General features: G+C 43.4%; 1 protein-coding gene across 3 annotated transcripts in view; it reads left to right on the top strand.

Annotated features, from left to right (window-relative positions):
- Positions 1–11,700, top strand: part of CTNNBIP1 (catenin beta interacting protein 1) — a 33,062-nt gene extending 21,362 nt beyond the window's left edge. For all 3 annotated transcript variants that reach the window (XM_027703032.1, XM_027703034.1, XM_027703033.1), the window contains one exon: positions 9,669–11,700. In XM_027703032.1, coding sequence (XP_027558833.1) covers positions 9,669–9,727 — 59 coding nt within the window. In that variant the 3' untranslated portion in view covers positions 9,728–11,700. The remainder of the gene's footprint in view (positions 1–9,668) is intronic.
- The last annotated feature ends 856 nt before the right edge of the window (positions 11,701–12,556 follow it).

The raw sequence follows: 12,556 nt of genomic DNA on the forward strand, positions 1-12,556 counted from the left end.
AGACAGGGGCAGCAGACACGTAATAAGTTTGCAAATCTGCTTTGGTTTATTTAGATTCCCATTAAGGGGATGAACTACGTGCTGGTTTTGTTAATTCTTTGCAGAAGTCTTGGTAAACAACTGTGTGGAGCTGCTGTGAGCTCCACTAATCTCTTGTGGACCTGAATGTTTCTCACTGAATTTATTTCCCTCCCCTGCCCAGGCCTGGTGCCAGATCACGTTCATGATGCACACTTTGGTACTGAAGGAAGATTGTGAGACTCCAATGCCAGAACTGAGCTGAGCAGAAACTTAATATAGATCTGAGACATCTAGAAATGCATTAGAAACACAACCTGCACAAACTTGCTGTTCTGTTTTAAGCCTGTGTGTTCATTCCTCACATAGCTGGGGGTTGGTGGAGGTAGATACACGTGTATGTTTTGGCTCAGGATTCTTCAGCTCTCCTGCCAGTCTAAAGGGGAAATCTGGCAGTTTCTTGTCAAGAACTGAGGTAGATACATTCAATTAAGAGAGACTTGCCTTAGTTGCAGTTGGCATTTTTCAGTGTTGTCCTTAAAAAAGTTTAATTTTTAACAGTGCAAATCCAGGCTGAATTACCTGCACTTTGGCAAAGATGAGAGAAACAGAACTCCAGCCAGGGGACACAGATCCCTCCTACAGCTCTGCTCCTGCACAGCTTGATCCAACTCACTGTCTAAACTGACTGATTTTACTGTCTGTGAAATTACATTTTTCCCACCTTGCAGACTCAAAAAATTGAATTTTGATGTGACTTTTAAAATGTTACCAAAAGAAAGACCAAGAGTTCCTTAGTCTGCTGCTCAACTCACTAATCAGGCAATGCAGGAAATGTAAGAGCTTCACATGCTGTTCAGAAAGTGGTCTTTGTCTCATATTTGAACAATTGGCAACTGATTCCTCTGTCATCATTTTCATGAAGTCCTTGAAGATTCTTAAAACTTTGTCCATAGGGAAATGAAGCCCTCCCTGGGGGTGCTTGCTTGGATCTAATCTGAGACTCTCATGTCTTTCCTGGGAGATTTGATCCCAAAATCTACCTTCAGTCCTCCCAAATTATAATTAAACTGGTGGCCTGACCATTAAGATTTTTCTTGGTAGGGGAAAGAAAAAAAAACAAAGGAAGAAAATAATTAAATATTTAGAGAAGTGGGAAAGGATTTTGGTTCTTTTCACATTCAGAGGGGCCATCTCTCCAAATGAAGGAGAAAAAAGCATGAAGTACAAATGGAATTGAGGAAACATAACCAAATACTTTTGGAGAAAGACAAAGCTGCAGCTGCAATTTATTGCTCAGGACTTGGATTTCCTCAGAAATCTCTCCAGGTTTCTCTCAGCCAGTGCTGCTGCTGCCCTTTGCTCTGGGGCGTGGGGGCTCCACAGCAGCAATCTCTGTCTGTCTGTCTGTCTGTCTGTCTGTCCCTTCTGCTGCATCCTGGGCTCGGTGACACAGGAAGGGTCCGCTGTGAAATGGCTGGAAATCAGGAATACAGTCACAGGGGTGTCCAGTTTTCCACCCTGAGGGAGATTCCATCTCCACTAGATGGCATTATCTTGTGCTGGAAAACCCATCCAGGTCCGTGCACCGACTGCTCCGTGTGCTCTAGGGCTGCTCACAGGAATTTTCTTCCCTGCTTTTCTGCTGTTTCCACTGAATCCCCTGTGGATTTTTATTTTTTTTTAATGCAACTTGCCTTCCACAACAACAAAAGGTGTGTTATTTAAGGAGTAACTTCCAAGGAGTTGGCCCTCAGAGGATTTCACAATCCTTTGTTCCACAGCCTGACTTGTCCCAGACCTATCTTTAGAGCCACTTTCCTCCAGCAGGCACAAAAGACACTGAGCTGACTTCGCATCCCCATTTTGTTCCCCTCCCAAAAAAAAAGGAATGACATCCTTGGCATTAGCACTTTGAGAGCTTTGTTATGCACCTGCAGGTTTCTGGGGGTTGCTCCAAAATGCTGGAGTCTGGCTCCAGAGTTACAGGAAGGTTGTTTGGGATTGGTTTGGTTTGTTTTTTTGGGGGTTTTTTGTGTTTGTTTTTCTTTTTTGACAAGAGCACAGAGGATGGATAGTCTAGAATTTTATAAGTGTCTCACAGCCTCTGTTACAGTTTTGATGCTTTTCTTTGTTGTGCATCCATGCAGTGCTGGCTCAGAAGGGCTGGCTGGTGGCCTCCCAGCAGTGACCTGAGGCAGGGCTGCTGAGCTTGGCAGGGGATGGTGCTGCCCACCAGGATTTCTGATACAGATCTGCCAGTCCTCTGTGAGAGCCTGTTTGACCACAGGGAGTCACTGCAGCCTCTGTGTCCATTTTTGCAGTGCCTTGAAGAAAGAAGTTGACACTGTCCCTGCTGAATTCAGGCTTGTGCCATAAACCCTCAGTGAGCCCCTGTTAATAACAATATCTCTGACATTTGAAGTTCCTCCCTGATACTCTGCTTGTTGTCTTAGGGGCCAGCAGTGGAAGTTAATGGCTAATTTTGATCAAGAAGCATCTTAGAATACCTGTCTAATTGCTAAGTGAGCCTGAAGGCTAAGCCTCTCCTTGAGTTTGTGGTTATTTTTACTGGAAGAGAAGAACTTTATATTATTTATCTCCTTATTTCTTATCTTGCTTTCAAAAGGAATTCATCTGTTCAGATGTAGAAGATCACTGGGTTAGGATTGTTTACAGATTTCCTTTACATCTGGAACACCTCCACTCCTGAAGAATTGCCTGCTCTTGGAGTGAATCTTGTTTTCCTGACAGGCAGCTCAAAAGTTATTCAGAGTATCTTTGTGTAAATCAGATAGTAATGAGATATATCCCAGCCTTTCTAAGGTGTTGGAGCAGATATCAAGTGGAAATCAGTGCAAATCTTTCTTATTTGTGTTCTAAACTCTTCACATTTAGTGCTGCAACATATATTGGAGCAACAGATCTGTGAAGGGATCTTGAACGGCCAGAAAATGTACTCCAGTCTGAAAATAGTAATTTTTTTTCTTTCTTTTCAATTCCAACTCTATTTGCCCTTTCTTTTCAGTGTATTCCAGACTCTCAGGAAGTGCTGAGTCCCTCAGTGTGTTGACTTTGATACTCTTCTCTAGAGAAGGCTTATCTGATATATTAAAAATACTTCATTATCCATTGAAAGGTGAACTGGTAGCAGAGGGGATGAGCTCTCAGTAACCCAGAAAAGCTTGAACAACAGTTATAAAACTCTAAACCAACGGCTATAAAACTCCAAAATGAGGTATTTAATACTTAAATGTAGTATTAATTAAGAGTCTAACATTAGTCATGCTCACATCTTTTATAACCATTTTAGTTTTCAGTCATTGCTGCAGTGTTGTTAACACCTTTAGGAAAGTGTAAAATACAGGGTGCTTTTCTTTCCTTGGGGAGCTTTTTATCTGGCATCTGTGGGCTGTTTGTTGCTTTGTTTTTATGGCTCCAAGAATAACTGAGGAACCCAGAGGCATCTCTGTTCAACCAGTGTGTGTGCTAGAGAGGGGATGGAATCAGGAGCTGTTTTGGGATATTAACATATTGGTCTTGCCTGCATTGCAGCAAGAGCTAAGGCAGCTCACACTCCTTAGGCTTCTCCAGCTCAAAATGGTGAAATTAAGGCTTTCTCACATATTTTTGAGGACAAGCAAAGTGCCTCTCGGGAAGTTTTCTGCTGAGGGGCATCTCCTGCATAAAAGCCACGTTTTCCTGTTCCCCAGTTCCCTCCATTCCTGAAGGGTGGGCTGGCACTGGGCTCTGGCAGGTCTGGAAATGGAAGCAGTGCAGTTTGGAAGCAGGAGATGGGAATTATGCTGAGACCTGGGTGATTGCAGCTCTGGTGTTCCTATAGCAACAGGAGTGTCGTGCTGGCTCTTGGAGGAAGATGGTCCCTTGGGGAGGGAGGGCAAGGCTGAGCTGCAGACACGTCCCCTGCTGGGTGGTGGGGCACCAAAACCCACCCCAGGCTGGCTGTGGAGTGAGGAGGGGACCCTGCTCATGGAATGGGAGAGAGGGCTGGAGGAGTGGAGATCAAGCTCTTCTCATCAGTGTGGGTTTATTCTGTTGAGCACGAGGCTTGTTCTAATATGCTGCTCCTCAGCAGTGCAGGGTGTATTTTTAGCATGCCAGACTAGGATGCCAACACAGGGAATCTCAGGGAAGAGTTAATGTTTAGAAGGTTGTTGCTTGAAGGTGGTTGAAGAAATGTGTGTGTACAGGGATCTTGGGGGAAGTGAAGAATTTCTTTTTTTAATTTGGCAGCCTTTAAAAATTCACAACAGGCTAAACCTTCTGATCTCTTAAAGGCTTTTGGGGCTTAATTAATTCTGCAGGTGACTACAAACAAATCAGGTGTCTATTTATCATTCAGAGAGCACTTGGAAACAGCAGCTGTAGATGTGTCAGCATCTTCCTTTGTGTTAAGGCAGTGTGGTTTTAATCCAGCTTGTGTCCTCCTGGCTGGATGTCCCTGTTCCCAGGTACCTGCTGGGAAAGCATCAGTGTCAGTCATCCTGGTGCAATTTTGTGGAATTTAGGTGAGCTGATGAGCAGTTGAACACACTGAGCTCAGTGGATGTCTCTGGTCTTCTCTGCTGTGCAGCAAAACCGTTTGACCTTCAGCTCATCTTGGCTTGCCAAGACTGAAGTCCAGGTGGTGTAAAAGAACTCTGAATTCAGCAATCCCAACAACTGCAGAGGGAACATAATCACAGCAGGGGTTTTTTTGGAAGTTAGTGGGGTAGGATTGGCACTATTACCTTCCAAGACAGGACATGTGCTACCAGGTAATTATTGGTAATTTCTAGGAAGGAGGAGGGTGGGAAAGTGGGAAAGGCAGAAGAAGTGGGAGAACTATTTGCATGTCTGAAAGTTTGTGGCAATTAATGCTTTGCTCATGAAAGAAGGTGGGGAATATTTAATTGGGTTTATGTGTAAGTCTCTATTTCAGTGTGGAAATGTGTGCCCAGAACAGAGGCAGCTGTGGAGAGAGAAGCTGTGGAGGTGCAGGAGGTCAGGTATAAGTGTGCCTTCGTCATTGTTCTATACATTAATTACTGGAAGTGAAGGATGTGCTAAAAGTAAACCTGGTTCACTGTCCTATTGTCTCAGCCACAGGCTCTTGGCAATGTGCAGCTTAACTTTATAACCTGTGCTCTGCTTTTTACATTTATTTTACTTGATTAGCAGGAAAACATCCGTTGTTGGAGCCAAGTGGGACTGCAGGAGCAGCTCTATTCACTAGTACTTTAATCCCTGCCTTCCTTTGAGCACACAGAAGCCCCAGCCCCGTTCTCTGCCAGTGTTTGTGTTTGTACATGAGCACAGGCACTGGAGAATTGCTTAATGAGCACCTCGTTAGCTTGGTTTCATTTAGCTCTGGGGAGTTCGGGTTGTAGGACTGGGCTGGAACAAAACCTGCTTTTGTGCTGAGAAATGTGGAGGATGTTTCTGTGGACAAATGTCACCCAGGTTCTTTTCCTCTAGGATATCTTGAGACATAACCCTGCTCCCTCAGTGGCTTTTGGGAGGTTGGGAGCACTGGGGGGTGTCCGTGGCATTCCCACCCTGCTCCCTGACCCCGCTGCCCATGGCCCCACCAGCTCTGCCAGCCCGCAGGAACTTTCTGTGTGGCTGCTGTTGTTTGGACGAAGTTTGTCTTCCCCTTTGTAAAAATTATCACCTCACCAAGGGTAAAATTTGATCTTTAATGTGGGAATAAAAGAACTGAGCACAGGCTTGAGTTTTTACTGCAAGATGTTTTCTGTTGGGTGTTGTGCCCTCGGGTTACCCACCCACTTACTTATCTACCTGGAAGATATTATTATCTTTTATATGATAAATCAAATTGTGTTTTTAAAGGCAGTTGCCTGAGGCTCTTGCAAATGCTGAGTTGCACGTGATACCTGCAGATGAAAACATTGGTGGTTCTACCAAATAACAAAAGCAACAGAGGAGGGGACGGGAAATAAAACTATCCAGAATTGGGTATAAAATCCGTTCTTTACTCATCTTGCTTAAAACTGTACCAAGAGACACAGAAATCCATAACTTCTAATCTTTATCTTTCTTTTTCTTCCTTTCTGAGATGAACAGCTAAACCCCTTCTGCCACCCCTGGTCCTCAGTGCTCTCCTGTTCCTTCCTGGGCATTGTTTCACTGCTCCCTGGTGTTTTGGCAGAACTTTCCAGCTTTGTGTTGCCATCAGGTTTCATTAGTTTATGATTTACTCTTCTGTTCCAGGCTCATTTGTGAAAGTTTGAAGTAGAATTGTTGCAAAGGCGCCAAGCATTGAGAAAGTACAGTTGTGATCCCTTTTGTCCCAATGATTTTCCTTTCAAACACAATCCCTGACCTTTCCTTAACGAATTGTTTGCCCGCCTTGGTTCTGGATTAAGATTGCCCTTTATAATTTAAAAAGTACCATGTGGGAAACTCTGTGAAGTGCTGAAGACCATCAGAGAGGGAGCAGCTTTCTGATGATGTTATGGTCTAAAAAAATACCTGTGCAGTTAATTCATGAATTCAGGTACAGCCTGTAGTCATTGTAATTACATTGGTGGTAAAACTGAGTGTGGTTTGTCTGGCTGTGAAAGGCTGAAATCTTGAATTCCAGACCCACTCTCCATCCACTATTCTAATTCCTTTAGGATGCATATGATAATCCAGTAATCCTATAGATATTGAAGCATTTTCCATACTTTTACACTGTTCTTTGTTGTGCTTGTGCTTTGTCTTCCAAATAGAACACGGGTTTAAAATTTGGCTTTTTCACTGCTCCTGGACTTTTTTTGTACTCCTTTCTCTTTTCCCATTGGAAGTTGAGGGAAATGTCCCAGTATCAGAAGTTCATGTTGACAGTGACACTGGTGTTGAGGCTGTGCCAGGTGTGCCCAGGGAATGGGAATGGGAAGGGGGGGCTGAGGGTGACCCTGCTCCCAGCAGGGGCTGTTTGGGCCGTGAAAGCCAAACTGAGCAGCAGCATTCCCGGCATCCCCTGTGCCCAGAGCTATTTCTGCTCATCATGTGTTTGAAAGGGCTCTGCTGTGCCTGGGAACGGGGCTGGGAGCTGGGATTTGGGGGCAGGCGGGAATTCAGCCCCTGTTTATTGCGTGATTATCGGGAACGGCGCTTCCCGTGTCTGCGGGGGACTTGTGAGGATTTAGACACCAGAAAGGGGAGACCCCAGGAAAACAATCAACATCTGTTGAGTAATCCAGCTCATCCCTGGGCTGGCCTGACGTCATGTGTGATTTTGTGGTTGCCAGGCGACTCCAGCTGCTCCAGCCTCCTCCTCTCCGAAGGGGGATGCACAGAAAACACACCACGGGTTGGGCTTTATCTGCCCCTGATTTCTTAACGCTGCTAAATGTTCCTCCTCTTTCAGCAGGGAGGTGTTTTTTTCAGAATCCTGGCAAATAAAATCCTTTTTTTTTTTTAATTATTATTATTTATTTTTTTTTAGAGGTGGTGGTTCTGGTGCATTTTTAAAAATCAACGAGGCAGCTTGTTAATTCCGAGCTGCATCCTGGTGCTATATATCATTTATGTTTTGATCAAGGAAAAAAACAGTTTGTGGAGGAGATGAAAAGGGAGATGACTGCAGGGCTTCTGAGTGCTGGCAGGAGGGTGCATCAGAGCAGTTTTTGATGTAGTTTTATATAAGATAAGGGTCCTACATATGAAAAACAAACTACTCTTTTGGTCCTTAATATTTCCTCCTTTGAGTACATGTAACAAATAAATTGTGAAGTGTATACAAGTAAGTGTGGCTGCATTTCCTGAGCATTGATTTAGCTTTTAAGGACATTAGCAAGGGGGAATTTACAACCATTTTTGGCCACTTTTCCTGCTATATTGCAACTAAAGAGCAGATCAGATAACTGGGAAATGGAATCCATGTAACTAAAACAGATGAGGAATTTTTATTAGTCTTTTTTTTCCCCTTTATGCAGGTGTAGAGGCAGAAGTTGCTTGGGGCACCAAGCTGAGATCTGCTTCTTGATATGCTTCAAGTAAAAAAGGCTGGAGGAATTTTAGGTGCTGATTCTCCTCCTGAGTTGAATTTGAACTCTCCAAAGCCCTGTAAGAGGATTCTGTGGAGCTGAGCAGTTACCTGGCTGGGACGGGCAGTCTGGGGTGCTTTGAGCATTTCCTGGTTTGTCACTTAATCCCTTCAGAGAAGCTTTGAAGAAAAACTTCCTAAGTGAAATTATCCCAAGCAGACTGAACTAGTTAATGAAGGCCAGAGTGGTCCTTGTTGCCCTTAAACACTTGGGATCTCTTGAAGGGAGGACATAATTTTTAGAAATTACATGGCCACTGACTGGAGGATTCATCATGTTTTCTAATCAGATAAATGCTGTGAGAGGATCTACAGATGAAAGAAAGCTTTTCCTTTTATCTGACTTTCTTGGGGATCAGATTTTTACCAGAAAAATTAAAAATACTGCACTCAGCCCTTCAGGGGTTGTTTTCCAGGTCTTGTCTAGACTGAATATACTGATTTAATCCGCTGCTTTGACGCTGCTGTGTGATGTACCTTTATTTCCATATTGTCCTGGAGACATTTCTCTTTAATTGCCTGCTGGGCCACACTCCAGAGCTGGGAGGTCCAGAGAGCAGATTTCTCTTCTGAAGATCTCGAGGCATCTTTTTGGAAGGATGAGAGCTCAGCATGGAGTGTTTTTAGCAGCTTTTATCAGATGTGTTTCTCGAGCCATTCAGGTCTTTCTACTGTCAATGCCCACTTGAAAGGCCACACGAGTTTGCAAAGACTTGGAGATGGTTCTGGGAAGGTAATTAACCTCTCTCTGTGCTTAGGGACACGAGTTTGGCTGGTGATTACACTGAGTTGATGGCCTCCATTGAAAACAGAAATCCAATAACTGAGGAAGTCCACACACTGGATTCTTCTGGAAAAGATTTCTGCAGCCTGGGGATGAAAACATTGCTTAGCAAAGCTGGATCTCCTCCTTCCTGGGCAAATGAAAGCCTTCAGTGTGACAAACATACTGCACTTCTGTTAGAGAAAGGAACATTTTCAAGACATCTTAGTTTATAAAGGATGTTTAAATGATTTTTAGTGGGGGGGACAATAGCAAAAACCTTTCAGCTGGGCTATTAAAACAATTTTTTGTTCCTTAAAAGCAAAGAGTAATGAGTATCTCTGTGTAAAGGTACAGTAAAGAATGCCTAAATGTCACTTAAAAAGGGCAGTGATGCATAGGGAAGTACAAATGTTATTGAGCAGTCGAGGTCCTCGTGCTTCAGAGAAGCTCAATAAATTTCTCATGCAGTGCTGGAGTTTACAAGGCAAAAAAAAAAAGTATCTCAACATGCCTGTGGTGACAATCCTCTGTACACTTTAAGTCTTGCTTCTTAGAAATGTGTGAAAGCAAGGAATTCTTGGTTTTCTTTAAACCCAAACTGATTTCCTTAGGCTTGCAAAGGAAGAACACTTTAAATCCAGTGCTGAAATGTTTAGATGACTTTAAATGCCAGTCCCCCCAAAAAATAAGAAAATGCAGCTTTCTCTTCTTTCTCTCCTCTTTTTTGCTTTCCTGTTGATGTTATGAATGTGTGGAGTGACAGTTTGGGCACTGCATCTTTGAAGGAAGTAATTATGGTGTGTTTTCCTGTGCCCTTTGTTGTTGCAGGTGCTGAGGACGTGGTGATGGCATTTTCCAGATCAGAGACAGAAGACAGAAGGCAGTAACTGCAGGACACCTGAACAACACAGAGCTGGAGAGGACAGTGAGATCCCTGAAGAGAGAGGAGGATGGCTGAGCATTAATAAGTTCCTTTGCCCACCCTAATTGTTCCTTGGTATTCCTTCTCCTTTGTAATGTTGTTTCCCTTTGCCCAACCCTCAGGATGCATCTCACAGCCATCCATTCCTGTCAGATTTTGCTCCTCAGCCGGGCTGTGTTCATTCAGGGCAGACCCAGAGGGGTGGTTTTGGTTGGCTCAGAGGGACAGGCAGTGGTTGGCTAAAGGAAGGCAATTTTCTCAAACTTGACCAATGGAAAACCTTTTATCTCGCGTTTTTATTTTGTATTTTAAAGAAAAGTCTCTCGACATCCTACTTCTAAAGAAGCTTTTCATGCTGTGGTGCTTATTTAGGTCAAACTTGTGAACTTGAAGAGGGTTTGATTTGGCTGCATAGAACTGGAAGCAACTTGTGATTGGGTGACAATGCAAATGCTTTCCCTTCAGTTGGCTTGCAGGTATTTTGCTGACTCCCAACATTTTCATTGCAGGAAGCTGATGTTTTGGTGCATTGGTTATTTCTTTATACTCACTGACTTGCAGAGGGGGGTGGGGGGAAGGAGACAAATGTGCTTTGCAATATTTATTACACCTACACACATATAAAGGCTTGCTTTTGGGGGGTTGTTTTGGTTGGTTTTTTTTTTGATTGGCTTTGGAGTCATGTTTTTTGATTTCCTTTTGGCTGCAGTGTTTCTGATGCAATCAGTTTTTCCACACTCAGCTGCTCTGTGGCCTCGAGCTCTTTTTGGGAGCATGTGTCAAAAAGCAGATTTGGTTCAATAAATCCACCTGTTTAGGCTGGACCATGGAGATTCCCAGCCCTCCTGGGCTGTGCCATGAGCTCCTGGCACACCTGGCTGCTCAGGTGGCTTCTCCCTTTGCTTCTGACAGAGGAGCTGTAGATGTTTTGCAGGAATTGCAAGAATGAGATCTATGGCTGTGACATGAATTTGCCAAATTTGTATAGAGGATATGTGAACTTGTTTAAAATAGTACAGAGAGTTCCACTTTAACCCTTGAATTGCTGCACAAGACTAGCTCTCACATTAGGAAAAATTAATGATCATTAACTTAAATCCAGCTTGCACTGGGGTTTAATAAACTAAGTTTCTGGTCGCTTGAAAAATTGTACCTGGTTTGCCTCCTTGCAGCTGTTTGGTGATAGGGAAATGCTGTGGATCCCAAGATAATCCCATTTTCTTTAGGCACTATTCCAAGAGGCAGGAGCTGCATTAAGCTGTCCAACACTGAGTGTACAGGTGACACTCTCAGGTTTACTCTCCTTGTAGCTGCAGGGCCTTAAAACACACACACACACACACACAAACACACATTTACAGACTGAAAAACCTGCAGTGGAATTCCTGAAGTGCACTGACTGTCCAGGAATCTGCACATGGTCTTTAGCACTGCTGCCTAAAACCAAGCACTTCATTCTCTCTCATGTGTGCAGGTGGTTTTTACAAAACTTCTGGATTTTGCTGTGGGTTGCACTGACTTTGAGATGTTTCAGAATCTATTAAAGCTGAACTCCATTCACCTGACCCTGGTTCCTTTGGTATGGCTGTTAATTACTTGCAGTGACAATTCTAGAACCTGACTGTGACAACATGACCATTTTTGTGGCAGGAGGTTCTGCTGACAGGCTGCTGTTTTGGTGTCAAAATAGGGGAAAAGCTGGAGAAAACCATGGACTGTGTGCAAGTGGAAGAATGGACTTGTGAGCAGAAGGAGGAAATTATCTTGAGCAAATAAATCCTGTGTAATGAGAGCAACTGTACATCTATTTATGAAAACACTCCTTTTAATTCAGTTGCAGCTTTGTAAAGTTCAATGTGAAGGTAAATCTCTCTCCCCTGTTCGTTGGGGCCGGATGAGAAATTTCTTTACTAAAATAAACCAGGAATGAGCCCAAAAGATTCTTTAAATTTTGACCTGGTTACCTAAGAGGCACTTTAATGTTAACTTTTGGTGCAAAGGGGGGCAGCCCTTAAAGGGTTAATTTAGGGGGGTGGGGGTGTTTCTGGCTGGAAGGGATGGGCCTAAAATGAATCCTCCATGTGTATCTGTGACATTCCTGAGCTGGTAAATCTTTTCAAGAAGAAAAGTGAAGTGTTTATGTGGTTTAATCTTTTCACTAAAAATGTTACTGTTGGTGGGGGTGGGGAGAAATACAGTTTTTAATAGCTACTCTTGTTTCATATTGATTTATTACACTGTTGAACTGCCCAATGAAAAATTGCTTCACCTTTGTGAAGGACTTCCACAGACACTCCAGACTTGGGGTCTTGAGTAATTATGTTGAGAAGGATATTCTGAAAGAAGCCAATGTGTTGTATAATCACATGATATGGAATTCAGACACTGGAGGAGTTGTAGTTTCTTGAGAATATTTGTGCTCTGCCCCTCCCCACTGGTGATTCCTTAACTTTCAACCAGGGCTGGAAGATCTATGATAAAGAACTCACATATAAATCAGGGAGAAAGCAGTGGCAAAGAGGGCTTTCCAGCATTCCCTCTGAATTATTTTTCTAAGCATTTATCTTCTTGATTTCTTCTATGAAAACACAATCCCCATTCCAGCTGTGGAATCTGGATTAACTGGGAGGTGGAGAAACCCCCCCACAGAACATGAGTGTGGTGGACTTGCTTGTTGCTTGTACAGATTTCTCAGGCTTGGCCTTTGTGTTTTGCCTTTTCAAGCAAACCATTACTAATAAAACTAAGAACTGCAGTGGTTTAGAGGTCAGAGGTGAGCACAGATCTAATTTGA

The sequence above is a fragment of the Neopelma chrysocephalum genome, unplaced genomic scaffold (assembly GCF_003984885.1).
Source record: "Neopelma chrysocephalum unplaced genomic scaffold, ASM398488v2 Primary Assembly neopelma1_200, whole genome shotgun sequence".
In the NCBI taxonomy this organism is placed as follows: domain Eukaryota; kingdom Metazoa; phylum Chordata; class Aves; order Passeriformes; family Pipridae; genus Neopelma; species Neopelma chrysocephalum.